General features: G+C 42.8%; 1 protein-coding gene across 11 annotated transcripts in view; it reads right to left on the bottom strand.

Moving 5' to 3' along the window:
• PHF20 (PHD finger protein 20) overlaps positions 1-25447 on the bottom strand; it is a 63575-nt gene that overhangs the window by 17856 nt on the left and 20272 nt on the right. For 6 of the 11 annotated variants that reach the window (XM_052684069.1, XM_052684071.1, XM_052684066.1 and 3 more), the window contains 8 exons: positions 23815-24202; positions 23347-23454; positions 22603-22779; positions 21637-21810; positions 13560-13838; positions 6189-6371; positions 3209-3307; positions 134-295 (listed from right to left, as the gene is read on the bottom strand). In XM_052684069.1, coding sequence (XP_052540029.1) covers positions 134-295; positions 3209-3307; positions 6189-6371; positions 13560-13838; positions 21637-21810; positions 22603-22779; positions 23347-23454; positions 23815-24202 — 1570 coding nt within the window. The remainder of the gene's footprint in view (positions 1-133; positions 296-3208; positions 3308-6188; positions 6372-13559; positions 13839-21636; positions 21811-22602; positions 22780-23346; positions 23455-23814; positions 24203-25447) is intronic. The other 5 variants (XM_052684074.1, XM_052684073.1, XM_052684075.1 and 2 more) reach the window with 5 other exon arrangements.

The raw sequence follows: 25447 nt of genomic DNA, 5'->3' as shown, positions 1-25447 counted from the left end.
AGTGGAAATACAGACAAAGACAAAGCAAAGGCACCAACATCTAGCTCAGGCAACCAAACTAGGTTCAGTTTGGGTCAGGTTGGGCAAAGGAAAGATGCAGTCCTGCATAAGAACAGCCAAAGAGTTATTTTACCATTAGTCTTTGATTTTCCTCGGTGGTGTCCAGACTCAGAGCACTGCAGCAGTGTGCTTGGGTGGGCAGACGATTTATTTGAAGAAATACTTTTTGTGACAACTGATTTTTCAGGAGAAAGTTCCTGTGCAATATCTGTGTTCTCTTCACTAGCAGAGTACTCTGTAAAATTGTAAGCATTGCTGTTAGAAGTTTGTGGTCGAGGAAAAAAACCAAGAAAAGCAATGTCTAGTAACAGGCACGTATGATTCATGGAGCGTCCACTTCAACATACCAGGAGTCAAGGATTCACTATGCTGCTGAAAGACTCGTCACCAAGAGGCAAGAAAGACACCATACGAGCCAATAAAAACCTTATACAGCTTAACCATCCTTCACTGCTGATGTCAGAAAGGCTGAAAATGCTGGCTAAACTAAATCCAGCTATTCTGTAGGCTGAATGTGTCTACAAACACTTCTGCATTACAGCCACTTCTACACAAGCACTGTTGGCTGGAGACCTCTCCTAACATCCCAGTTACTCACACAGCATACATGTTTCCTTCCCAGTATCATGGGCTACAAAGGAGACTCTCTCTTCCTAGCCTACAGACAAAACGGGATATTTGAGTGGAAAAGAAAAGTCACGGTCAGGAACATGCAGAGAAAACACCTAGAACAGCTTCTCTGAAGCACCAGCTTGCCACGTGCTGTCCCATACATCAAACCTGGCTGTGTGCAGTGGGAGGCAGCACCCTCCATACCAGCTACAGGAAGCCTGCAGGGTTCCTTCACTAAAGAACAAGGACATCAGCAAAACAGAAGGCTGCTCTATCTGTAGTCACTGCATGCACCTCAAATTACGCTAGCAAATGGAACTGTTAATAGTTTGTATACAGAGAAAAGAGAAGAATCTTTATGTCCAAGCATCACTGAGCTTCTCAACTGCTGTGGCTCAAAGAACAGATTACTGCAATGCTAGCCTCAGGTCTTAAAGACCAAGCATTAGCAAAAGGGCTGCAAATATGAATTACAAGAGCCTGCTTGGTATTATCTGCCCCTCAAGAAATGTGAACCTACACAGCTGATGACTGAACAAAATTGAAGCAGTCCAGGAAGTACACTGGTGGAATGGCAGTTAAAATGTGCTGTCCTGGCCTCGCTTTGAAAACTGAAGGAACAAACCACCAAGCCTTTCCTACTGACTGAGCAGCATAATTTATCCAAGTTCAAAGCATCTCCGATTTTAAAACCAGGTCTTTCTGACTGTGGTTTTCTGAGATCCAACAATCTGCTGCATTCAGAAGAATAATTCACCAGGCATCCTAAGAAAGTTTTATTTCGGATACTTTTGCCTAAAAGGAAAAAGTTAGCAGTCCAGCATTTCAAATGAAAACTATATCGAACCCCCTGCCAAGGAGACAGTGCCTTGGAAATCTCCTGCAGCTTTTGTGTTGTAACACATAAGGTAATATGTAACTTGATTGTCTCTCATAGTAACTCATAAAAATTGAGAATCTGACCCCCCAGAAATATTGCTGGACATTTTATAGGAAGGGAAGGGAGAAAAGTGGGAGGAAGCGTGTCAGTGTTGCAAAGTCACTTCTCACTGCTCTGGTGCCAATCACTTGATAGCACTCCAGTTTCAGCACTGGTGGATAAATCAAAGCTCCTCCACTCTTTGTGCTCTCTGCCTTCTTGACCATGAAGTGTGAAGATCACGGAATGGCCAGGGTTGGAAGGGACCTCAGGGACCATGAAGCTCCAACCCCCTGCCACACGCAGGGCCACCAACCTCCCCATTTCATACCAGCCCAGGCTGCCCAGGGCCCCATCCAACCTGGCCTTGAACACCTCCAGGGATGGACGGGGCATCCACAGCCCCTCTGGGCAGCTGTTCCAGCACCTCACCACTCTCTCTGTAAAAAACTTCCCCCTGACATCCTCCCCTCCCTCAACGTAAAACCATTTCCCTTGTCCTGCTGTTATCTACCCTTTTCAAGAGTTGGTTCCCCTCCTGTTTGTAGGCTCCCTTTAGGTACCGAAAGGCTGCAATGAGGTCACATTAAGATGTTGCAGATTACTGATGAGATCTGACAAGAACAGATTAGAGATGGCAAACTGACCTTACTGTACTTAGCTACTGAAAAGGTCTTGGCACTGCTCCAAAACTCTCAGAAATGTGACGTGCTGCACTTTTTGTACACTGAAACTGTGAACCTGCAGTTTGCACAAGCTAGGACACAGCACCCAAGAACACAACCAGCCTCCACAGGTACCCCAAATCATCTGGTACACACACTGGGGTCTTACAAAGCTTGAGAGAGTCTCCAGAAGCCAACATTCTACATTTCAAAAACCCAAGGAAAGAGGGACAGCAGTTTCTTAGCATCCTTATTTGTGAAGTTATTGCGCAAAGTTCACGAATGAGGACTTGCAGAACACCTCGTATCTGTAGGCACTGTGTAATCAGAAATGTAATACAATTATTTATTTCAGTGCAATCTAGTCAGTCTACCTGCAGTTCTCTCCCCCATTTATCTCTTGACAGCTTGTCCAAGAAAAATTAGGATGTGACAGGTTTAACAGAGCTCATTATCAGAATCTCTGAAAACGAGCAAGGATTTCAGCAGTCACAAGGCTAACAGTGGAAAAATGAGGACATCAGCATTTTCAAACCCCATCACTTGAACAGAAAGCCTATGACTATCTCTCATATGTCAACGCCTGGTGCAAGGGCAACTCAGTAGTGAATCAATGGGATCTGCACCTTCTGTAACTGGGTTAGTCTTGCATACAAGTATACCAGATAATGAAAGGCCAGACTTAGACTAACACATTGAATGCAGAGTTAGATTTGCTCTGTGCCATTATACGTGCTGTTATCAGCTGTGATGCTGCAGTAACGATGCACCTCAGTCAGGAAATTAATCATCTTGCCAATCACTATTTGAACTTCATTATTTCTTAATGACACGAAATCAGAACTGATAAATGAAGGAGATGGTCTTATCTGTAATGCCATCTCTTAAGAGCATGGAACTGGGTAACAGGCAAAAGATAACAAAGTATTTTGCTCTAAGAAAAAAACTTTACCAGGCTTAGTCCTCTTTTTCTTTTTTTTCTTCTTCTTTGCCTTGGACCTTCCATAGTCCTTTGATTTTCTTTCTTTGTTCTTCTCATGTTCTTTAGCAGCTGAAATTAGACAACATTCCAATTTAATATTGAAGATGTATACACACCTATTGTACTTACTAATTCTCTTAAAGGTCTCTTCAGTTGACCACGGCCAGTTCACTAAAAAAAAAACCAGCACAAAGCTTACTCATTAGAACTGCCAGCGCCCACAATTGGTCTGTTTGAAGTGCGAGGGTGATTATCCCATAACTAAGTGCAACAGCATGCAGAAGAAAACAAGTGGACATCAATGCCCCATTTATTATGTAGAAAGGTTGAGCCCTTAGAAATTATTGGGTCACCTGCTATATCCCACAATTCAAATTTCTAACTGAAAATCTTACTGCTGAACTTTTCAGTTGCTTTGTGACGGAAGTCTGACACAAGAACAAAAACTCAACCCCCCTTTCTCCCAACTCCAGTTCCTTAAATGCTAGGCTTCATAGAAAAACAGAGAACAAAAGATTCAGTTGGCTGTACCTCCCACTCAGTAATGGTGAAAGAACAGAAGGCACAGCCAACTGAACCATCTGCAGTCCACACTATTTTTAAGGGAATAAAAATTAGTTTTTTGAACAATTAGCTGATAGCTTTCAATCAAGCACAGCCACCAAACATGTCTTCAGAGCCTTTGCTGGAGGTAACTGCTGCCAGGCAATGCACACAAGTCTGAGCTACTTCCTGTCCCTTGCTTCTCACTTCTTCCTTTCAAACATAGTCCTCTGCAGCAGAACGTCTAGATACTTGCATAGTTCCTTAAATTAGTTATCCTAACACTGCCAAGACCACGAGGTGCAACCACACAGTGCCATGTGAGAGGATGCCTTCCATCCCTCTCAGAGCACTCAGCTGTCAGGCTGCTCACCACCCCATCCGGGAAGTCATTTCATTTACTGATCACTGCTATCACAGCAAGCAGCTGAAGACACTCCTGTCAGAAATGCTCTCCTAGGCCTAACGCCCAGGAACCCGACTCAGGACACAGACCACTACCAGAGTGTTACACTAACCCTGCAGTACGCTGTCAGTAACCTCCTAACTCACAACACAGGGCTGTGCTGCTGTGGCACAAGCAGCCAACCTGAGAACCAGAATCCTCAGTGACGTCTGGGTGATTACCAGCTGTGATGATACCAGCAGGAGAGAAAACATCTCCTCAAAAGAGCTGCCAGTTTTTATGACCCCTTCCCTTCAGGTCTTGCAAAGGCCTGTAACTTTGCTGCTCGTGTTCCTCGTTTTCATGTTATTAATGAGGGCTGTTGAAGTTGCACACTGCCAGCAGCCACGGACAGCAGCCTGCCATGCAGATCCCAGGTTTGGCAGAGCTGAAATCAAACTTGATATGCCTCCTGTTACCCTTTATGCGTGGAGATTCTAGAGGAAGAAGTTCTTACGTGTGCCCCAACAAAGCTTCCGGCTGCACCTGGCTTCCCTTTGTCCCAACACTCCTACTCTTCCAGAGCTTGGGAATCCCTGGGGACCATTTCCTTCTTGCAGCTCATATACAGAGATGCAAGTAACTCTCCTCATTTTATTCTTCCAGGAAAAGGACAATAACTGAGATCAACACAGTAAGGAACATTCTGCATCCTTCCACTCGGAAATGGAAGGCTGCATGGTCAGATCGCCTAATCTGTTTCAAGGCAATAAGAGGGCCAGCTATGCTTCTTCAATCACTCAACACATCAGCTGTAACTGTGACAAAACAAATGCTCCTCAGTCTCATACTTATTCCCCTTGAGCTAGCCAGTATGGTCTTAAAAAAAAAAACTGAAAAAAAATCCAAATATTTGTGTATTTTGCCCCAAGTCATTTCCTGTAAACACATTCAAGTCTAATGAACTCTCACTGAATATGGCCCAACAAGGCAGCTACCTGGCTAGTTAGAAGCAGCTTCTCAGACTTGCAAGACCAAAAAGAAATGCAAACTGTATTACATAATCATACAAATTCATCACCATCACATTTTTTTTTATAAAAGGAATTTTTGCCAGAAGAATAAAAAAATCTTAACCCCGTTTAACTTCCTTGAGTGGAAAGAGACTAACGAGGATCAGGACGAGCATTCTCTCACAGCCCACCAACACCACAGGGAAAGGCCCAGAGCATCTCTACAGGCCATACTCTCAAATAAGGAACACCCAACAGAATCAGACCAATGATAACAGCTTTCTTAAACAAAGATCTGTTATAAATGAGGTGAACTACGCACAGATTCTTTCATCTCTCTCACAGTGGCTCAAATTGTCTCTACAAATCTGAAATAAAACAGTGCTGCAAGAAATCTGACGGTATGTAGGAAATTATTCTCATGTGTCTGCATGGCTGTTATCCACCTGCATTACAGCAGATTTAGGATAAACAGGGCTCACCCCGTGCCACTGAACAGAGGTGAAGTGCTATCACCTAGGCATTTCTTCAAGCACAGAATACAGACTATCTGAAAAGATCAAAGTGTATTTATATCAGAAGAATTATGATAGATTAAGTAATTTCTGAAGAGTTATTATTATTTCTTAAGTCCATGCATCTCAAAAAGTTCAAGACTGCTTAAAATACATAATGCTTTGGACAACCAAGGGTATCTTTCAATAAGCAAACAGACATGAAAATGTTCTCACTCACTTTAAAGTATTTCTGTATTTTTATATATTGAAAATGTTAAGCACCACACCCAGGAACATTTAAACCCAACGAGTACAGCAAAAAGATGTCTGGGTTTTGCTGTATTGATTCTGCATTTGAAACCACGACAAAGAAACGGTGAAAAATACCACTTATAATTCACACCACAGACTCAAAAAATCAACACTTTACAGCAAGGTATGCAAAATGCTTTATATTTGTATACCAGCTCCTAACAATGCTTGTGAGTTCATTTTGAACTAAAACCGCGCACCGTTTTCACCTCTTTGTTTCTGCTGAGGTTTCCGGAGCGATCTCACTACGTGGTTCTCCTTGGTTTGCCCTCTAACAGAGTATCGGTGACTATTTAATGCATTTACAGCAGTAGAAGTTCTTCTCTTTTCTATTTTTTCACCTCTATACGAGGTACTCCTCAGGGCTATGTGTAGAGGAGCATCTACAAAGAGAATAAAGATGAGGTCCAAACTTTAAATACTTTCATAACGGAACTCTCCTCCCCCAGCAGCAGCCCTGGCTGGCCCTACAGAGCACCTCCAAGGAGATGCACTGCTCAACTCAGTCCCAGCAACGTGACCCAGCTTCAAGCAGAAGCTGATTTAAGACCTGTAAGGTTTTTTTTTTTTGTCGCTGTCACTTCTTTTTTAAATAAAAAAGAAAGCACAAAGAAACAGTGAATGTAAATGTATCCCTAGAGCTTTATTCTTTCAGAAATAGTGTGGCACTGAAGAAAGACGGAAGAGAAACAGTTTGGATCAGCAACACTGTAGCCAGATGACAGTTGCTTCTAAAAGAGAAGAAAGAGCTCCTGTGGATGGAAATAGAGGAACCACAGCCTGCTCTCAAGTGTGCTTTGTAACGAGCAGATAGAAGAGGCATAGGAGCTCCATGCGTCTGAGGAAGAGCAGTTTTAAGTATGTACCACCCAAAAACAAGTTTTTCAGCCAGAAGAAATGCAAGAACTCAGAATTGCTACCTAAAACTCATAAAATCATGAAATAGACAGACATGACTTCGACAGAAAACAGAATTGCAGATGAAGTTAAATTATTTAGCTCTCATTTAGCAAGCCCCTTGAGGCAGTGAACAGCAAGCAATTCTTTCTACTGAAGGACTCCTGGACAGAAGATGGCAGCTGAAACTGATAAAAGCAAAGGCTGCATGGCATGTAGGGTGGACAGAATAAAAAGTACCTTACAGCTCTGAAGCATGAACTCGCATCTCTCTGTCAATCAGATCCAGTAGCCAGGCTGACAGAACACTGATTTTTGTCAAGAATGTATGATTCTAACATCATAAGGATCTCAAAAGTTCAGTGGACACTAAAGGCATCCTTCTTCATGTCTGAAGACGTACACATCAACAGGTTTCTCACTTGGAAGCCTTTAAGTCAGCAGTAGCTGAGGATGGAGTCCAAGTCAGCATACTTAGGAGATGGGAAATCAAGGGCTCCGTCCTGACCAACATTTCAAGTTCAGTGGGGCACACTGAGCCATCTTGTTCTGACCCTTTCAGAATCAAGTGGATCCCTTCAGACCAAAGGAACTCTAAATCCAGCAATGAGGCCATCAGATGGTTTTTTCCCTAGTTTTCCATAACGAAGCTGCATTAGAACTTCACGAATAAACACAGTAAAAAGGATCGGTTCATAATAATTTTAGTTACTTGCCGATTACTCTTCAGACATTTGCTGTAGTAGTTTACATCAGCCACAAGAGAAGGCAGAAAAGACACAAAAAGCTCAAGTTTCCTATACAAGACCACGATAAAGGTGGCTTTCATCCAGTCTGGTAGCTCACTGCTGCCTTTCCCTGGGCGCGTACTGAAATTGAGAGCTGCAAGACTTTACAAAATAGCTCTTTTTCCCCCTCCCACAAAGAACTGTTAAAACCAGAAATGAATATTCCTTGGTAAGGCACAAAGTGACTTTACATTTTCAAAAGGACCAACGTCTCCTACAGGAACAAGTTTAATGCAGTGTAAGTCCATCTCTATGCTAGTAGGACTTGCCACTAATGGTAATCACTTCTGGGGACTTTCACAATTAGTGGACTGGACACAACAACTGTCTGAGGAGGAAGAAATCTTTTCCCGTGGTACACAGCAGCTGAAAACAACAAAAACAACAAGATTAAGGTATTTCTTAAAATATTTGGGACACCAGTGTCCTAGCAGACATTCTGGAAAGCAGAAATGTGTCAGCACACAGTGACAAGACGTGTAAACAAGTCGGATAAGCATTCCTGGTTATCTACCATCCTGCCTGCTTTGAATTCCAGAATTATTTACAGAACAGCATCTCACAGAACTTAAAAACAAAAATCCCATTAGAAAAATACCTACAAGGTATTTAGGCCTCCTAACTTTCTCCTCTCCCAGCAGTCCAACTGTATTTCATAAGCCACCATTGGAACTACGCTATGGCCTATTGATCCCACCAGCTCTCCAAAATGCTTCCTGCAGGCTCACAGCCACGTACAGAGTCTCCAGGTGGAACAAGGCCTGTTTTACACCCATCAGGCTGTTTAGCTTTGTAAGAGTGAAAGTGTAGGAAATTTTTTCTGTTTAAGAACATGTTGCATCTTTTACAATGCACAAAGGTTACTCCGTTTCTGTAATATTCTCCAGCTACCAGTGATACATTTTTGGAAGAGTCCCAAGGTTCTCAATCACATGCCAGGTACCTTGCTGCAGTAATAGTTATTAAATACATTTTGGATTGTTTTTGTTTGTTTTGGAAGTGTACAGACTAAACTTGCAGCACGAGACCTAAATTTTTAAGCATTCCAATAGTGAAGTCTTTTCTCCTCTCAGAACACTTTCAAACATCACCAACATGAAGCAGGTCAATTTCTAAATTAGGCCCCAAAAGAATGAAAAGCAACTGTAATGACCACAACTAATTTTACTTATGAATGTGCACGTTCCCCAGCCTCTTTCTCAGCACGCCCTGCAGTGTGCTATGCCCCCTGTGCTCCTTGCCCCCTGAGCCAGCCTTCACTACCATAGAACATTTCCATCTCCGTCTTCTCCCTGTCACAGAAATCCTGATGAAGGAAAGCTGAGAGCACACAACACACTCATAAGTAACTTCTCTGTCAAGTACTTGCTCCTGCACTCCGCTGAGGTTACCAAGCAGCAACACAAGCCTGTACTGTAGGCTGTAGTAAAATGGAGAACTGTGCTCAACCATCTCAGCCATGCAGAAACCATGGCGACCAGCCAGATAGAGCATCCAGAGGAACTTAAACCTGAACATGTCAAAACTCAGTGACAGGCAATGCAGTAGCCTTCTGTGTTCCTTCAGACAGAAGTCAGGTCCCAGTTATGAAGATAATTCAACCTTCACAGGAATCAAAAAGATTTAATTCCAATTGCTGTCTGTTGTACAGTGCTCACCATCAGCAGCTATGAAATCACGTGCTGAGAATATCCTTCATATTTTCAAGAAGGGAAGGCCTCTTACCTTGACTTACACTAAGGAATTTGACACACAGTCCACAAACCACATGCAGTATCTTGAGATAAGCCACAGGCTGACCGGCAATTCCACAGAACACAGGCTGCTAACACAGCTCCTCACCTCCTCCGGGGACAACAAACCCTGTGTTCGTAGCAGCCCTGCATACCTTCTTCCACCAAGCCAAGGGGCAACCACCCCAACACACCACCCTGAAACCCACTGAGCTGAGAGCCATCGGGCCACACGCTAACAGCCACCAGGTGACAGCGGACACCTTCGCTAAGTTCAAGCCAGCAAAGCAAGTGTGCCACCCTGCAGCCTCTGTACACGTGGTTCTGATCACTAAGCAAACAAAGGTATGAGTTCCTGACATTAAAACACTCTTGATGCTTTTCTAACAGTGTGGGCACATACAAAAATTCAAGCCCTCTGACAAAATGCACGTTTTCTTCCCCTAAGTATCACCAAAGGACTCATCAGCAGGAGAGATTTTCTGTGGTCCCTGAAATACAAACTGCACGTCCTCCGATTTCTTTTGTTCCTCATGGCAAGGACAGCAGCAGGGCCAACACTGGTAGCAACTTGCCAGACTCAGGCTCCATGTATACTCTAACCCCCCCCAGACAACACAGCCCCGTGCTGCAAGGTATTTTTGAATTCTCCAAACCAGTTTAACCTCACACAGAGCAAGACTCCTGTGCAGAGCTGAGCCATGTCCTGGGAATATGAAGGTAAGGTCACCTGCATAGGCAGCTGGCGGTCCCTGCCAGTACGACTGTCAGGCTGAGGGAAGCATGAAGCCTGTCAGCACCGAGTGCTTATTAACAGAACTACGAGTACTGCAGCCAACTCTGAGAAGGTTTCAGCACGTTTCTTTGCACACAAAGCGCCCCGCTTGTTCACATGTGAGGCGAGGCCCAGCAGCTGCTCGAGCACTGAAGTCTGCCACAAGTTGACTTGCAGGCTTCAGAAAATTTGTTCAGCACCCCCCAGCAGAAGGGCAGGAACCAAGCTCTGATGGGCCTCCAAATCCCTTTAAGTGGCCAAGTCAGGACACAACAAACCTTCCCAAAAACCTGAGTGGGTTCTTCACATACAACAGGATGCCCACACAGAGCTGAAGAAAGCTGTCATCTTCAGAGGAAACAACTTACATCAAATGTTTGCAGAGTGCAAACATGTTTTATCAATGGTGAAGCGTCAGTGATTTTGCAAAGGAAAAAGTGTGACTATAAAGAAAGAAAGAAAAAGTATTTTTCCATAAAGTATACAGACATGGAAAATGGTTCCACTCCTTTCTTTCACTATATCAATCACCATCACCAAGCAACTCTGCCCCAAAATTTAGCAGACAATACACAACATTCAATTTTGAGGTGACAAATTTGAGAGAATGTCTCAACTTGAATCATCAGAATTCTAAGGCATCTTCCTTGTAAGACAAACTTTAAGAAGCAATGTTAAAGCCCTGCCCAAAAATCTTATATGCCGCTGCATGAGCTTAAAACATTTTGTAGAGATCTTGATTTTCCTCTGAAACTAAGGAGTTGCATCTGTTTCTATATTATACCTGCAGAGGTGCAAAGCAACTTAAAAATTGAGGGCAGAAATACCTGCAGCTCCTATATTCCAGGGAGACCCCAAACCAGCTGCCTCATTGTCTGCACAGAATGGTTCTTTCAGGAAAGACCAAATAGTAGCAGTCCTTACAGCACTGGGGAGGAGTTTTCATCACGATGATCTCGTATTTCCCAATAAAGAAAGGCAGCATTGCTTAGAAGCATTCAGGAGCCATTCAAGCCTGTATCATTCTGATCAGGCAAGGACAATTTAAAATACCAGCTAAGCAGCTTTCTTTCACTTCCATTAAATGGAGTTGGACTCAGTGATTCCTGCAGGTCCCTTCTGATGCAGGATATTCTATGATACTATGAAAAGCCACTGCAAAAATTTAGAGAGGTATCCGTCAAATTTGGCACAGCCAACGTAAGCTCCTGCCTCAGAAGGAAGACAGACAGGACAAGTATTTCCACATCAGTCTTTCTAGCCACATTAATCTTTTGAAGCCAGTTCCCAATTGTACAATTTACTACAGTTCAAATGCTGAAATTTCAGAATTTCTACTTAAGTATAAAGAAATTAGAATCTGATTTGTTCCTCCTTGCATCCCACAGCATGGTCTTCCTATTCGGGTAATTACTAACAGAAATGATGCTTGTAAAAAGAACACAACATGAAACAGTACGAGTCTGTAAGTCCCATTAACTCCATTTTAGAATTTGTGGTACAGGATAAATCCCAAGCATTAAGAAAAAGTTCAACAAAATACAAACAACTAAGTAATCAGGCACTGTAATACAAATGCAGTACGATGACATCCCTTTTCCACATCAAGGAAAAGCTTCTGTGTCTCCATAACAGCCAGCTTTGATAGCAAGCACGAAATTCTACCCTTTCCACCTTGACTCACTATTCACCAGCTGTCAGCACAGCCAAGGAGCTATTTGCAGGGATATGCCAGGAAGCACACACATGGGTTACAAGTATCCACTCACCGTAGAGGAAAGAAAGGAGTGGAGACTTAAAGAAGTAACGCTATAAACAGTTACCTGCCAGTGCTGCCAAGATGATGTCATCACATCAACAGGACATACTTTGAGGAAAGGAGTAATGAAAAGGTCAAGATCTTGAGCCACAAGTCAGTTCATTCAAGACAATCAGCGGGGAACTACTTTTTAAACTGAACTAGCTGCACAGCATCTCCAAAAGCAGAACAGAAGCCTGCTATGAAAACAAAGCAGAAGCCTGTTCCGATCAGCGCGGTGCCACCTGCTCTCCTCACTGCTCACGTCCAGCTCCGCTTCCGCAGGCAGCGAAGGTACATGCAAGCTGCATTCCAAGTAACAGACAGAAGCTGGCACATTCTAACACAGCTAAAGAAAAGGCGCCTCTAAGTAATTAAATCTCACACCTTTGCATTATTTGAAATTACAGAAGCACCCCAGGTAAAGCAGTTTACTTGTTGTAGCAGTACGTTTAGCTACACTGTTTTGTTAGGAACCAGCACTAATGTCTCAAGTGAAAAAAGGTTTGCTGGGTGCATTAGGAAAGGCAGACACGAAACTATGTAAAGCAAGATACATTCTGCTACATCGTGCTGGTACCTCAGTGAACAACTTGAAAGATTCTGAAATCCTTGATTATACAGAACAACATGAAAGATCAAAATTTGTGAGGAAAATATAACAACAATTACAAGGATCAGAGAATTTGGCAAAGAGAAAGTTGGATTTTACAAAACAGGGTCAGTCAGAAGACAAGAGAGAGGTAATAGTCATGGATCCAGGACACCAGGTGAAACCTGCCCACAAGAGCAGTCTGGACACACGATCAGTACCCACACCAGTACACAGGGGCACCACGACTGTCACTCTGATGTACTCAATACACCAGGAACAAAGAACTTCAAAGAATGGAACAGAGAAGAAGAAATAACATTATTCTGAAGACTGCAAAGCAGTTACAACTGAAGAAGAGTTCTGATTTTCCTCCCTTCCAATGGCTACACTGAGGTCTTCCCTTTCCACTACCCGCCAGGTGCAGAACTATCTTTCAAGAACAGCTGTAGCAACTGCACTTGTTAAACACTAGGATTCCTTTCACAGGTCCAGCAAAACCACCAGCAGACTTCTACACTAGCACACAGGTATAATCTTGAGAAAGGACTGGGAAATGTGAAGAGCAAAGTGAGAAGCAAGAGAAGTTGAGTTATCTGGACTGTTACCTCAGTACAAGAAAGGACAGAAGAAGTCTTCCAGCAATACTAGTTAGGCTTTTGACACAGACAGAAGGAAAAAAGGACCAGAAAGTCAAGGGATAGTAGTTCTGAAAAAAGAACAGATTTAATACATGAGAAAGCTGTTACGAAGAAATAAGACAGGCTGCACAGTCACCTCATCACAGAACTCCATCAGTGTTTCTAGATGAGGCAATTTCTTCAGTTTTCTCTTCTCTCAAACTGAAAGTTTAGAGTTATCATTATGCTTCTCCACAACGAAATATGCAAGCTGCAGCCATAAGAAGACTCTTCCAGCCCAAAAGAAAATTGTTTTCCACCCTGTCCTGCTTGCTGCTGTTAAAGAAAAAAATCAGCAAGATACTTACACAATGAACCAGCTGCGCTCCGTCCTCTTTTTGACCTTTCTTGGTTAGCTTTCTCAGAAGCCAAAGAAGCTCTGGTTTGAATGTGCCTTTTTACCGGGTTCTGCTGTGATTCTGCAGACTTGTCCACTCCATGAAAATATTTCATGTGATAATGCAATAACTTGGCTTTGCGGAATGATTTTGAACAGTCCACGAACTTGCATTTAAACTTGTGGTCTTGATCAACGGTTGCAGCTTTTTTTGATGCAAGAAAATCTGATCTCCTAAAAGGTTTTGTTACTGTAAGAACAAAACAGATAAATTCCCCGATGCATTTGCTACCTTTAACAAATGGCTTCCTATATTACAAAAAAAAAGTTAAGAAATGAGCATGCATTCAAACAAGTCAGCTGTGAAATGCTAACAATGAAATTTTTAGGCTGTCTGCTGTTACGGCTAAGAGAAAACTTGCCCTTGCTGTACTCCTAAATCATCTGTCACAGTGCTTTAATGAGTCACTCAGCACCCTCACTGTGCTGCACCCAGCACTATTACAGACACAAGACAGAATTACAGAGAGACTGCTTATGTCTGTCAGAATGCTGAGCATTACGTTCTATCTAGCATGTCATTTAGCTGTGCACATCTTTAGCCAAGGCATTTTCCAAGGAAAACACTCATGCTTCTTTGCTTACAGCTCTTCTGCTGCCTCCTTGCTGATCTCTTTGTTTGATCTTCCAGGCCTGATTACTTCCAAGCACAACAGAACAGTAAGCAGCACGTCAGAAGGACACTACTCAAGTTAAAACTGAAACCCACTAACAGCTCTCAAGTAGCAATGAGAGAAAAAAGTTCCAGGATTTCAGAAACTTCTCGTGTTTTTGCTACGAAATACACAAACGAGACATTGCCACCAGGATCTGCATCTGATAAACACAGGGGAAGGAGAAATTTGGAAACACAGATAGAAACAATTTGAGTAATCACTCATCACTAGCATACACACAGCTTCAAACCAGAACCGCAGCTACAGGACAATGCAGCAGAATAACAGGAGCTGTCATGTCTACAGAACAGTTACAAATACCATTTTTCCATTTCTTTTGTCAGCACTAAAACGTTTCCATTCTGACACGTGCTATCAAACTAAAAGAGTTAAGAAGCAGCATTAAAAGTTATCACCCAGCACAAGCAAAAGTGATGCAACTGGAAGACACGCAGTGCATTAATTAAAACTAGCACATTATATTAAAAGTAGCTGGAAACAGCACAAGAGGACCCAAAACACTGACAAAAGCAGTAAAGGCTTTCTACTAGCACACATATGCAGCAGTGGATTGAAGGCAGGGTTAAAGATAGCATCAGCACAGTTTTGATATAAGAAAACAGCACAGCTTGTTTAGAAATTTTTAGCAGGCAGCAACAAAAATGGTGAATTCTACTGCACTACAGACACAAAGGTTATATTGTAGCATTCTAGCAAACAGCATCTGACGTGTACTCAGTTTAAGTGCTATCTTATGAAAAAGAAACAAAACTTGAAGTCGTTCATAGAGAACAGCTAACAGTTCTATGGAAGCTGATACACAGGGAAGGACTGAGAGACACACATTGAATTGGTTAAAAGAATGAAGAAAACAGTAAAAATGAGAACACCTGCTTTCAGGAGTTTCCCAGGGAGAACAGCAAGGAGTAAAGGAACGGTTTTGGCACCACTGCATTAAGAACATCCTGACAGGGAAACTGCTTCAAGCAATGGGGGTAGTGACTTAGGAACAAATGTGGATCACTGGTTAGCAGAATGACAGTTTGCCAGCACCAAGATGTGAATACACTGCACACCATCAGAATTTGCATTCTTAAGGAATCAAGCGTTACAGGACCAGCTGATGGAATGGAAATGGCTGGTGGATTCAGTGAAAGAAAATCCAGAAAGGTTCTCTGGGACAATGAAAGATAATTTGCTTCTACTTAACTGGCATGAAGATGGGGAAACTTAACTACAGCAGAAAGGGGCAGTGGGGCCCGAGGATTTATTGGGCAAGGTATCTGAAGATGACAAGGAAAGCTGTAATACATCACAGAGCTACCAAGATGAAGCCTTGCCCCTGCTCTTTTACCCAAGCTTGGAGCACTTTCCTTCCACTGAGATGGACAAATTCTTGAGCAGACACGAGGAACAGCTTCTAAATGATCAGCTACAAGTTAGAAGAGGAGTGCAGGATCGTATCAGTTTAGCAACAAGGAGTTAGCAAACACGTGGGAGAGGGGGAAGGAAAGAAGAGGAAAAGTTCATTGCAACGTGCCAAAGGAATCCAGTTAGAGGAACAGAAAGCACAGACAAACACAAAAAGTTCAGAATAAAGCTCAGTTATTACCACTGCCACTACATTTGGGGGCATATTCCTTCTCTACAAATATAAAGGCAATAGAATTCCTGCTGCCAGGAAACAGTCTGAAGCTGATGCACAACTCTGCCACCCAGGAGAGCCTTGGGGAGCCTGTGCTCCCAGCTAAACGCCAGCAGAAGCTCTGTCATTACACCAACACGTGAAGGGGAGAAACTTCCACCCTTACACACATTTGAATTTTCTGCTGGAGGAACATAGCATAGCACCAAAGCCAGTTTCTATAGCAAGAATCATAGTTTTGCTTTATTGGCACCAGATTTTCAGGCACTTGTCCTTCCAGAGTAAGCAAACTGAACATACTGTTTTCTCTGAGTACAAAGAAATCTCACAGACCTCCCACCCACTGTTTCTTTCAACTCTAAAACCAAAACTAAAAATCCTTACCTGGCACTCAACTGCTACACTACTAATCACACAAACTCAAGGTCAAAGCACAGCACCTCTTAACTCTCACTGCAAAGACAAAAACATCCATTCGGCATTCACTTCAGCAGTCTACTTCACCTCTCTTGTGCTGCACTATCCAAAGGACATGAACTTCCAGTTCAGAATAAATTTAACACTAAGTTTACAGTAAAACATCAGCACATAGAAGCTTCTGAATCTCCTACCCCTGCCTGCTCCCTCCCCTCCCCCAAATTCCCTGTTTTGATTGACTCCAGTGATGCACAGCACCTTGATTTAAGGTCTGCCAGTCCTGGGAACCTTCTGCAAGGCACTGGTGATCCATCCCAGAATGCCACCAGTGCACTGAATATTTAGCACTTGCCTCCTGGTTCAAAGATCTTCACAAACAGCTGCAATTTAAACTGATGACACTTCAAGTTTCTATTGCCTGCCCTCCCAAGAGAGCAAACTAAAATTGAACTATTTCCTCACCTACTGTTGAACAAAGCAGATCATGTCTCTCTGGAACACAGCATCCACCGCTTCCATCTGCCATTTTCAAGGTTGTTCAGTTTGTTACCATCACCCCTCCTGAACTGCAGACACAAGATTGTAGGTAATGGCACTCGTGAACCACAGATCTGCACAGCAATGGGAAAACTCACCTCTGACATTTTGACCTGCTTACAGAAAAGTGAAGCTGGGCACAGTCAGCCTCAGAATCACACGAACCACTCTGGAGCTTCCTTGGGGGTACAACATCCAGTCCCACGTCTACACCTCAATTACAACCTCACCCCTTGCCCAGCTGCTATCACCTATCCCATGCTCTGGATCCCTGCACCAGCAGACTGACTTCCTTCTGAAACCTTCAGCTCACCAACTGTTCCTGCTCTGAATCTTAGTGCTCACACTACATTTTTTCTCATCTTCCTAAAAATCAGTCTTCCAAGACATCAATTGTGAAACAAAAACCCACCTTGCCCAACTGCAGTTCTCAACCTATTTTAAACTGGAAAAAAAGCATTTGGGCATCTCCAGAATATCCAGATACCACTCAACTACAAGAAGTATAGAAAACAGAAGACGGTTACACTAAATGCCAAGCATCAATAATTGCAGCTCATCACATAGATAGTGTTCTCATTTTTGAGCCCAAAGCATTTTTTGGCATTGCGAGACAGTATTTCATGTAATCCTCCACTTAAGATATTCTCCCTGTGCTGGCACTGAATTTGTTGGATGCCTACAATGCCCCAGAAGCTTGCAGGTGCCTGGTGGACCCTATGCCAACCTCGACACAGAGGGCAGAGCAGCAAGGTGGCCTTAAAGGCTTCACTTGCACTTGGACAGGTTTAACAAACACTGTTTCCAGATCAGTGTGTATCTGTAAGCAAGTTTAGGTCTGCAATGTGAGATGGATACATACAAAATACTTAGGCTTAATACTGTTAACTCAGCCCTGGAGCAGTGGAGCCTACCTAGGAAAGCTGCAGGACACACAGCTGCTCTCTCAAACTGGACACAAGTATTTTCAGCTTCTCTGTAACGGAAACCCAAAGCCAAAAGTGACAAAATTAGAAAAGCACAAGGCAAATCAAATCCTTGATGCATGTCTATGCAAATAAAAAGGCATCTTAAATTCTGGGAAACACGACAACCGTTCTGTGGAAAGCCAAGGCAGCTCACCTCAGAAGTCAAATCAGTTTGCAAGAGCAAAGCCACATCAACAGCTGCAGAGTGCCTGTAAGCCTGTTCCCAGACACACGAAGCAGTGCATTGCCTGGCTGTAAGAGCTCGCCTACAGGCTGCCAGCCTCTTACTTGAAGCGTGACTTAACTAAATCCTGAGCCACCAATTCTAGTCCCTAAACAGTAGGGGAGCCAAAAAACCAGCAGAATAGGATTTTTATTGCCTACCGCATATAATTAAATTAATCAGGATTTTGAGGAAAAGTCTAAAGAAGGAAATTCAGCTGTGGCAAACGGAGCTATGCTGTCCTGCAAGAACACATCACCTCTTAAAACATAAGCAGGTAAACGCTACAAACTGCATCTGCTGGTACAGGTGATTGGAATTGCTACATCTTGAACCCTCTGCCGATCGGTGAAGGGGCAAACACCTCTAAATAGTGCTTTTACCCTTAAAAACTGCTGATAACAACCTTGCTCATCCCATACACCGTGAGTGTTGTAGCAGGGTCTGCCACTCACACAGAACCAACACTAACTCCACACACGAGGGTCACTCCGTTGTTTTGTAGTACTTTCTTAAAGGAAGAGAATCAGCTCCCATCAAACTCCAATCAAGAGCTGAAGGCGACAAACAGTACAGAGTTACAAAGTTGCACTACTGTAAGTTACCCTTCACCTGAATTCCCACACTTTGCTCTGTGGGAACCACACACATAACAGATACTCCGTTTTGTGTTTTCCCCCCACACATCAGTGTTCTGACAACATGCTTTCTTTCCAAGCCCCAGAACTCTTGAACACAGCTGCCAGTCTGAGAACATAACAGCTTGACATTCAACTATAAGCCTTTTGGGAGACGGCTCTCTTGCCCCTCCATCATCACCCAACGCAGTAAGCTGACCCAGCCATCAGCCCCCAGCACCAGTTATTTTCATGGCTGCACGTTCTTCAGCAGCTCTCCAGAACACACAGAGCTGGAAGTGTGCGGAGATGTTCCTGGAGCCATGGCACATCTCTGACACGCTGCTGCTCACACAAGGAGAAAGCCAAGCACTTCTGTTCCCCCATCAGGCAGGTACCTGCAGTGCAACGTACCCACACAACACCAACAGTGAGCCCAACCAACCCGATGGAGCACAGCTCTGCTCTGTAACAACAGATCTACCCACAGCAGGATCCAGGGATTTCATCATTTCAAAATTATTGTATCTACAAACCACTTTAATAACATTTTAAGAATTAGCTTAAAAATAGAAACCTAAGGGGTTTTTTTGTTTGTTTGTTTGTTTTTACAGCAGCATATGGTAACAGCCTTCACACCCTTAGCAAGTTTCTCAGTAAAAACACTCAATTCCCCTGTTTTTTATGTCCTCCCATTAGCATGCCTGGTGCTTCTAACAGTAAGTGAGAAGACTTTAATTAAACCAGAACAAAACTGTTCAGAAAGGTGGATTTTCAGGCACCACCACCAGTCCTGAGCCTTGGGCCAACATTCAGCACAAGCATGTACTCTTGAACAGACTAGAATCCAGCTCACTCAAGTGCAGCATCCAAGTGTGCAAGCAATACTGGAGGCCTTGGGTACTCATGTGAACCAGAAGCTGCGTTATCACAGCCTTGCTTCTTGCACCCAATGAAGTCAGCTCATTATTTGCTCACATCACCTGAATTGCACTGGCATGAGTCACACGTTCCCCTGGAATTCTCACCAGTTTAAACCCAAACTGCAGGTGCTCAGGAATACAGAGAATTAAAAAAAAAAAAATAAAATAAGGAAAGTTGTAGTAATGGCAAAAAATGTCCAATGAAATCACAGATTCTTGAACTCTCAGCAGTCCAGTTGCACAACAGCATTACCCTGGAGTCCTACCCCATTTACCTGCAGCCAGAGGTCAGGTTCTCTAAAGATCAAACTGTAAGACTGAAGTATCACTATAGAGTTTCAAATGTACAAATCAAATAATTTCTCCACTTCCTACTCAACAAAACACAGCATCTCACCCCAGCGTATATTATGCAAGTTCAGGGGGACAAATCTATCAAGGTGATTGTAAATTGCATCCATGAATTCAAGCTGACCATAAATATGCAAATCATAGAAGAAACACCTGCTACTGTTTAACTTAAATCCCTAAATCTGTCAACCAAATCCTTTAAGGCCATTCACAAAGGGGAAGAGACTCCTCACTTAGCAACAAATACACACTTTGGTTTTTTTGCTTTTTGTTTTTGTTTGTTTGTTTTGTTTTGTTTTGTTTTAAACACAATGAAGACCACTTCACCCATTTACTTTTTCACAGTGACCAGGTGTGGCTTGCTGCCACCCAACACACACAGCTCTCACTAAGCGAGGCCTGAACTCAGATCCAAGAGAACTTTGCAGAAGAAAGAAATCATCTCTGCAGATGTGCACACAGCTATGACAACAGCCCAGTTTTAACACTTCTTGGATCTTCTAGTTATTGAAGTTAAGACACTGCAAAACTCTACAGAAAGCGACATGAGTATCAGTCAGAAAACAGAAGCCCTTGGCAAGAGGCATTTTTTAAAACTGCATCTGACCACAGCACTCTGTGCTTACGCATGGTGGCACCAAGCAGAGCAGTGCCAACAGGTACCAACTGATACACACAGTTACAATGCAGACCTATGCATCATCACACTGGTTAAGAGGAAAAGCAAAGATCAAAAGAGCTTTAACTCTTAATGAGAATGGAGAAGTTACTTCTCACTACAGACCTACTTGCAATTGTTAGCAGGGGCACAGGGAGAGGGCATTTCATCTGCACAGTTACACCAAGGCGGGTGAATGAGGACATGTGCAAGCAGGAGAAAAGCTAGAAGAACAGAATCAGGAGGAAAGCCAACATGCAGAGGTTACTCTAGCATTGCTAAGCAACCCTAAATCCCTACAAATGGTCTGCTCCATCTAATTGAAAGCCTACCTGATAGGGCACACACAAGGGAATTTGTAGTTCAAGTTTCTCTACTTAGCTGCAGATAAAAGTACTGAAGCTGCAAAAAATAAATCACATTCAGGCTTAGCCTACTGTCTCCACAGGAACTTTTAATGTGAAGAAGACAGATAAGTACACTCCTCCATCTGAGAGGAAACAACGGAAATTACACTTCACTGCTCATTTCATGTCTGCACAAAAAAAATCCAAATATTCTAGGGCTTAAGTATGACAGATGACAAAACATCAGGGCAGAGAAATGCACGGCTGATATTCCCAGTCATCACTGCTCTGACACACCTGCAGCACAGCAACAGAAACTGATCTTTTAACACGTTACTCTGACCTAACCCTGAATGACAAAAATACCCTGAAAGCAACTATTTTTATTAACATCACCAAATCCACATGTTAAAATATGAAACCCAGACATTTTGAAAGTATGATTTCTGCTTTTTGGAAGATTCCTGTCAACCTGTAAAGCTTTCCCAAGATCTAAACTGAATGCATAAGGAGTAAAAATTTTCATTTTCACCTGTGGTTTGCATTACAAGAAAGCATAATAAGTCACACTGAAAAGCATGAAGCACCTGGCAGCAGTTGGCTCAAGAAAAGTGTTAATATTAAGATGCAAAATGAAAAATTGAACCTGTAGCAGCAGCAGGTTCTTCAGTTCTGACAGTAACAGAGGAAGACTCAGTGTCTTCAATGTTTTCTTCTTGTAAACTGGCATCCGTACTGAGTACCGTGCTATGGGATGTGTTTCCAGGAGATGCTTGTTCACCAAAGCTTTGGTCAGATTCAACAGGAACTTCTAACTGGACTAGAAGGGAGGAAAAGTTCTGATTGAGTAAAATGCACACAGAAGAATGTTCCAGAATAGCAATGCGTGTGGTCATCATATTAAAGACAAACATCCATCCATATTCAGACTGCTTGCTGTTGTATTAACACAGAACTAACACTGTACAGTACAGCTCCCTGTATTTACCCTCTAAATTTCAGAGGGTAAAAAAAAATAAAATCAAATCAAAAACCATACAGGCTACAAGCTCATTCTAGACAAGTGGGATAGGTCTACTCACACCATTACCAGAGCTCCCAAAAGGGAAAGGCAGGGAAGCACACAGTACTAAAACTGTCATCTCCCAGCAGTTCAAGAACAAAACAAAACAAAACACCATCCTCTTCAGTGCTTTTAGTGTTCAACAGGAAGGTTAAACTTCAGATTCAGTACACAAATTATTTCTTGAATCAAAAGGAAGTTAAAAATGACTTCATTTTCCCAAAGGTAACCCACATCTCTTCAACTTTTCTCTCCAAGTCTTTTGACAATCTGTGGAGCTCTCTCTCAATGCAGCTGAGATCAGCCACTCATCCTCCTACTGAAAAAGCACCATACACACAAAGTAAGTAACAGGCTTACTGACAGAGATGGATTCAAAAAGCAAAACCATTTAAGGTTGCAGAGAACCAAACAAGCTCTCCTTGAGTTTACTCTGCATGGCCACTGAAATCAGGTTTTAACTGCAAGCTACAAAAGTGAGAGTAGCACTTGCAACAACCAATACTTGCACAGCACCATAAACTCAGAGTACATCAGGAAGCTGCTTACCCTTCTCAGACTCCTTTGGGTTAGATACCGTGCCTTTCAAAGTCTGAACTTCTGCTGAAGTTGTGACATGATCTGTATTTAAAATCTCATGGCTAACACCAGATGAGAGTCTTGAAGATCGCCTCCTGGTCTGGTCTTTTTCATGGTTATCTGAGGAGTTCTTCAATTTTTCCTGAGCTAGAACAGAGAAATCTGCTGCTATTGTGAAGGCACAGGATTGCTGAGTAACTGAGGAGCCAGCTTCAAAGCTTTCCCTCCCAGTGACATTTTGAAGCAGTTTCAAAGGGCTCAGTTTAACAGCAAAAGCTACACATCCCTGGTGGATAGACTTCTCTCTAAAAGCTACAGCGATACAAACAGTCACAAATAAGGAGAAGAAAAATATTACAAGCCTCACTAATTACTTTTGATAACAAATTTAAAATAATGATTTTTCTTTGTTTAACAATTTTTGTTTTGAGGTTTTGTAACCCATTGGGGTATCAGAGGCAATATAATCACTGCTCCTTCTTCAGGGCTTGTGTCTTCTCTACCCAAATAGGGATTTCAAGGACGACGAGGCAATTTCAGAATGATGATGCTAAAAATGAATAGTTGATGTAGGCCAAAGTTTAGCATGTTTTTCTATTTCATATATCACAGCTGAACTTTACTACTACTACAGACCTTTTCTCTCTTTACTTTAGCTTTAAGAACTGATATATGCACAAATCCTGTGAGAGCTGAATACCAAAGGACACTCACACAGGTTTCTGTCGATCCTGGGACGCTTTGATGGCACTTCACCTCCTTTCGGTATTTTCCGGCGTCTCAACTCCAAGGCTATGGGCTGCAGCGTCTGAGAACCAGGCTCTGCATATTCAGACAAACAGCAAAAGTCGGTTAGATATAAAGCTGGAAAACTTCAGAATGTCAATTCACAAGTCTTGAGACTTCAAATGCTAGGCTTTCGTGAACAGCTTCACTTGTACATAACAGCACTTAATCTTCCTGCAGACATACATTACTGGCCCGAATCCAACCTCACACCAAAGCATTAACACTCCACGTGTGAGTAACAAGTATGCATTCAGTTTAAACCAAGCCTGAAGTTCTGAAAAAATTGAGAGATTTCTGAATAATTAGACTGTTGTCAGAAAAACAACATCTCTTCTGTTTCTTTAACTGAAAGGTTTCTGACCGTGGTACATGCATTCAAATCCAACTACAAACCTGTTGGAGGTGTTATTGGTGGTCTGCCACGTTTTCGTTTCGTTTCTTTTACGTTTTCCTGCGGACTCTTCACATTGTCATTCTCAGGCTTCTTCTCAATTTGTGTATCTATTGAATATTCCATATCATTCTCTGATATATTCTCTTTATCTTCTTTTCCATTCTTAGATATATTCTTCTCTGAGACCTTGCCTTTTTCTGAAACGACTATCAGTTTCCCCTCTTTATCAGGTTGCTTAACCCTTTTTTCAGTCTTTAATGTCTTTTCATCCTTGTCTTTCTTTGCATTACCTGCTGCTTTCCTCTGTTCTTTAAATTTCTCCCGCTTTTCAGGAGATGACGGAATTTCATTACCTCTTTCTTTAGGCTTAGCATTACCCACAATATTCTAGAATAAAGAGAGTGACATGAAAATTAACTTGCTGCAACCTTGAAGTCATTCCACACCTTTGCATTTAGCAATCCTGCATATTTTAGCAGCTTTCCAAAGGACAGAAGCACACACTCTACGGTAACCTCTCAGATTAAAACTTCAAGGCACTTCATCTGTTCAAAGGCCCATGCAGAACAGTGATGCTGCTTTAACAGGACAGCAGAACAGATTCGTTCCTTTGACAACCCAATGGCATAAAAGACTTGCTGTGCCTTGGTTCCCACGTGCAGGCTGGGCCCAGAAACAACCCCATAGCTCTATGTCAGCTTAGAGCTTACCCAGGGCACTGCAGGAGGAGTGGGAGCCAAGAGCACAGGAGAGGGCACACACCTCAACCTCCTGGCTGCAGAACTCCCCTCTTCCTTCCACAGAAGGATCTCAAAACAAACAAGCATTTCGGTTGTTTCTGTCACTGCTCATCACAAGTGCTAGGCAGTCATCCACAGAACTGCAGTCACCAACCTCTGCTTGTGTTCAAAAAACAAGGCCAGTTACTGTAAGCACTCCAAACATCACAATCTTCAGTGGCCCCTGGGCAGTAAGCTACCGATACAACATTCAAACAGTCTCATTTTTACATCGTGGTTACACAGTAACAGAAAGCCAGGAAGAACACCCCTGTATCTACAGTTCAGCACTACTGAACGCCCTTTCCATTCTGTGGTCACAATTCATTCCAACAGCTCATGGTGGAGAGATGCCAGCTTTGTTTTCCCCTCCTTCCAACGCTCCTGCTACAGGCTATCCCAGAGCTCCTCTGCTCTGAGCCACAGAAGCCTTCTGAATCTAGATTAATAATTTATATCTGATTGCATGTCGACACTGCCTTCAGTTTAACTGCCTTCCCTCCGTGTTGCCTGGTAACTTGCAGCATCGATGAGCAATCAGACTCCTTCCAGCCACAGCCCTGCCAGGCACAACAAGCCTTTCATCCTCTCACAAAGAAAAGGCACTGGTGTCTCAGCACAACTTTTAATGTTTATCATGGAGGAAAAAAAAAAAAAAAAAAGTACATTCCTTGAATAGCACAGCTGTGGGAGAAGCCTCATACATCAGTTAAAAAAAGCAAAACAAAAATATGCCCAAACCCATAACATCTCACATTCAACACAGCAACCCTCAAACACCAGGTTTTGTTACTTGTGCTGCTCACAGAGCTGTCAGACACAGTGCCATGCCACAACAGGCACAAACCACCTC

This window comes from Tympanuchus pallidicinctus, unplaced genomic scaffold (assembly GCF_026119805.1).
Source record: "Tympanuchus pallidicinctus isolate F22 unplaced genomic scaffold, pur_lepc_1.0 scaffold20, whole genome shotgun sequence".
Classification (NCBI taxonomy): domain Eukaryota; kingdom Metazoa; phylum Chordata; class Aves; order Galliformes; family Phasianidae; genus Tympanuchus; species Tympanuchus pallidicinctus.
Note: the sequence above shows the minus strand (reverse complement) of the source record. Positions and strands in the feature narration are given on the sequence as shown.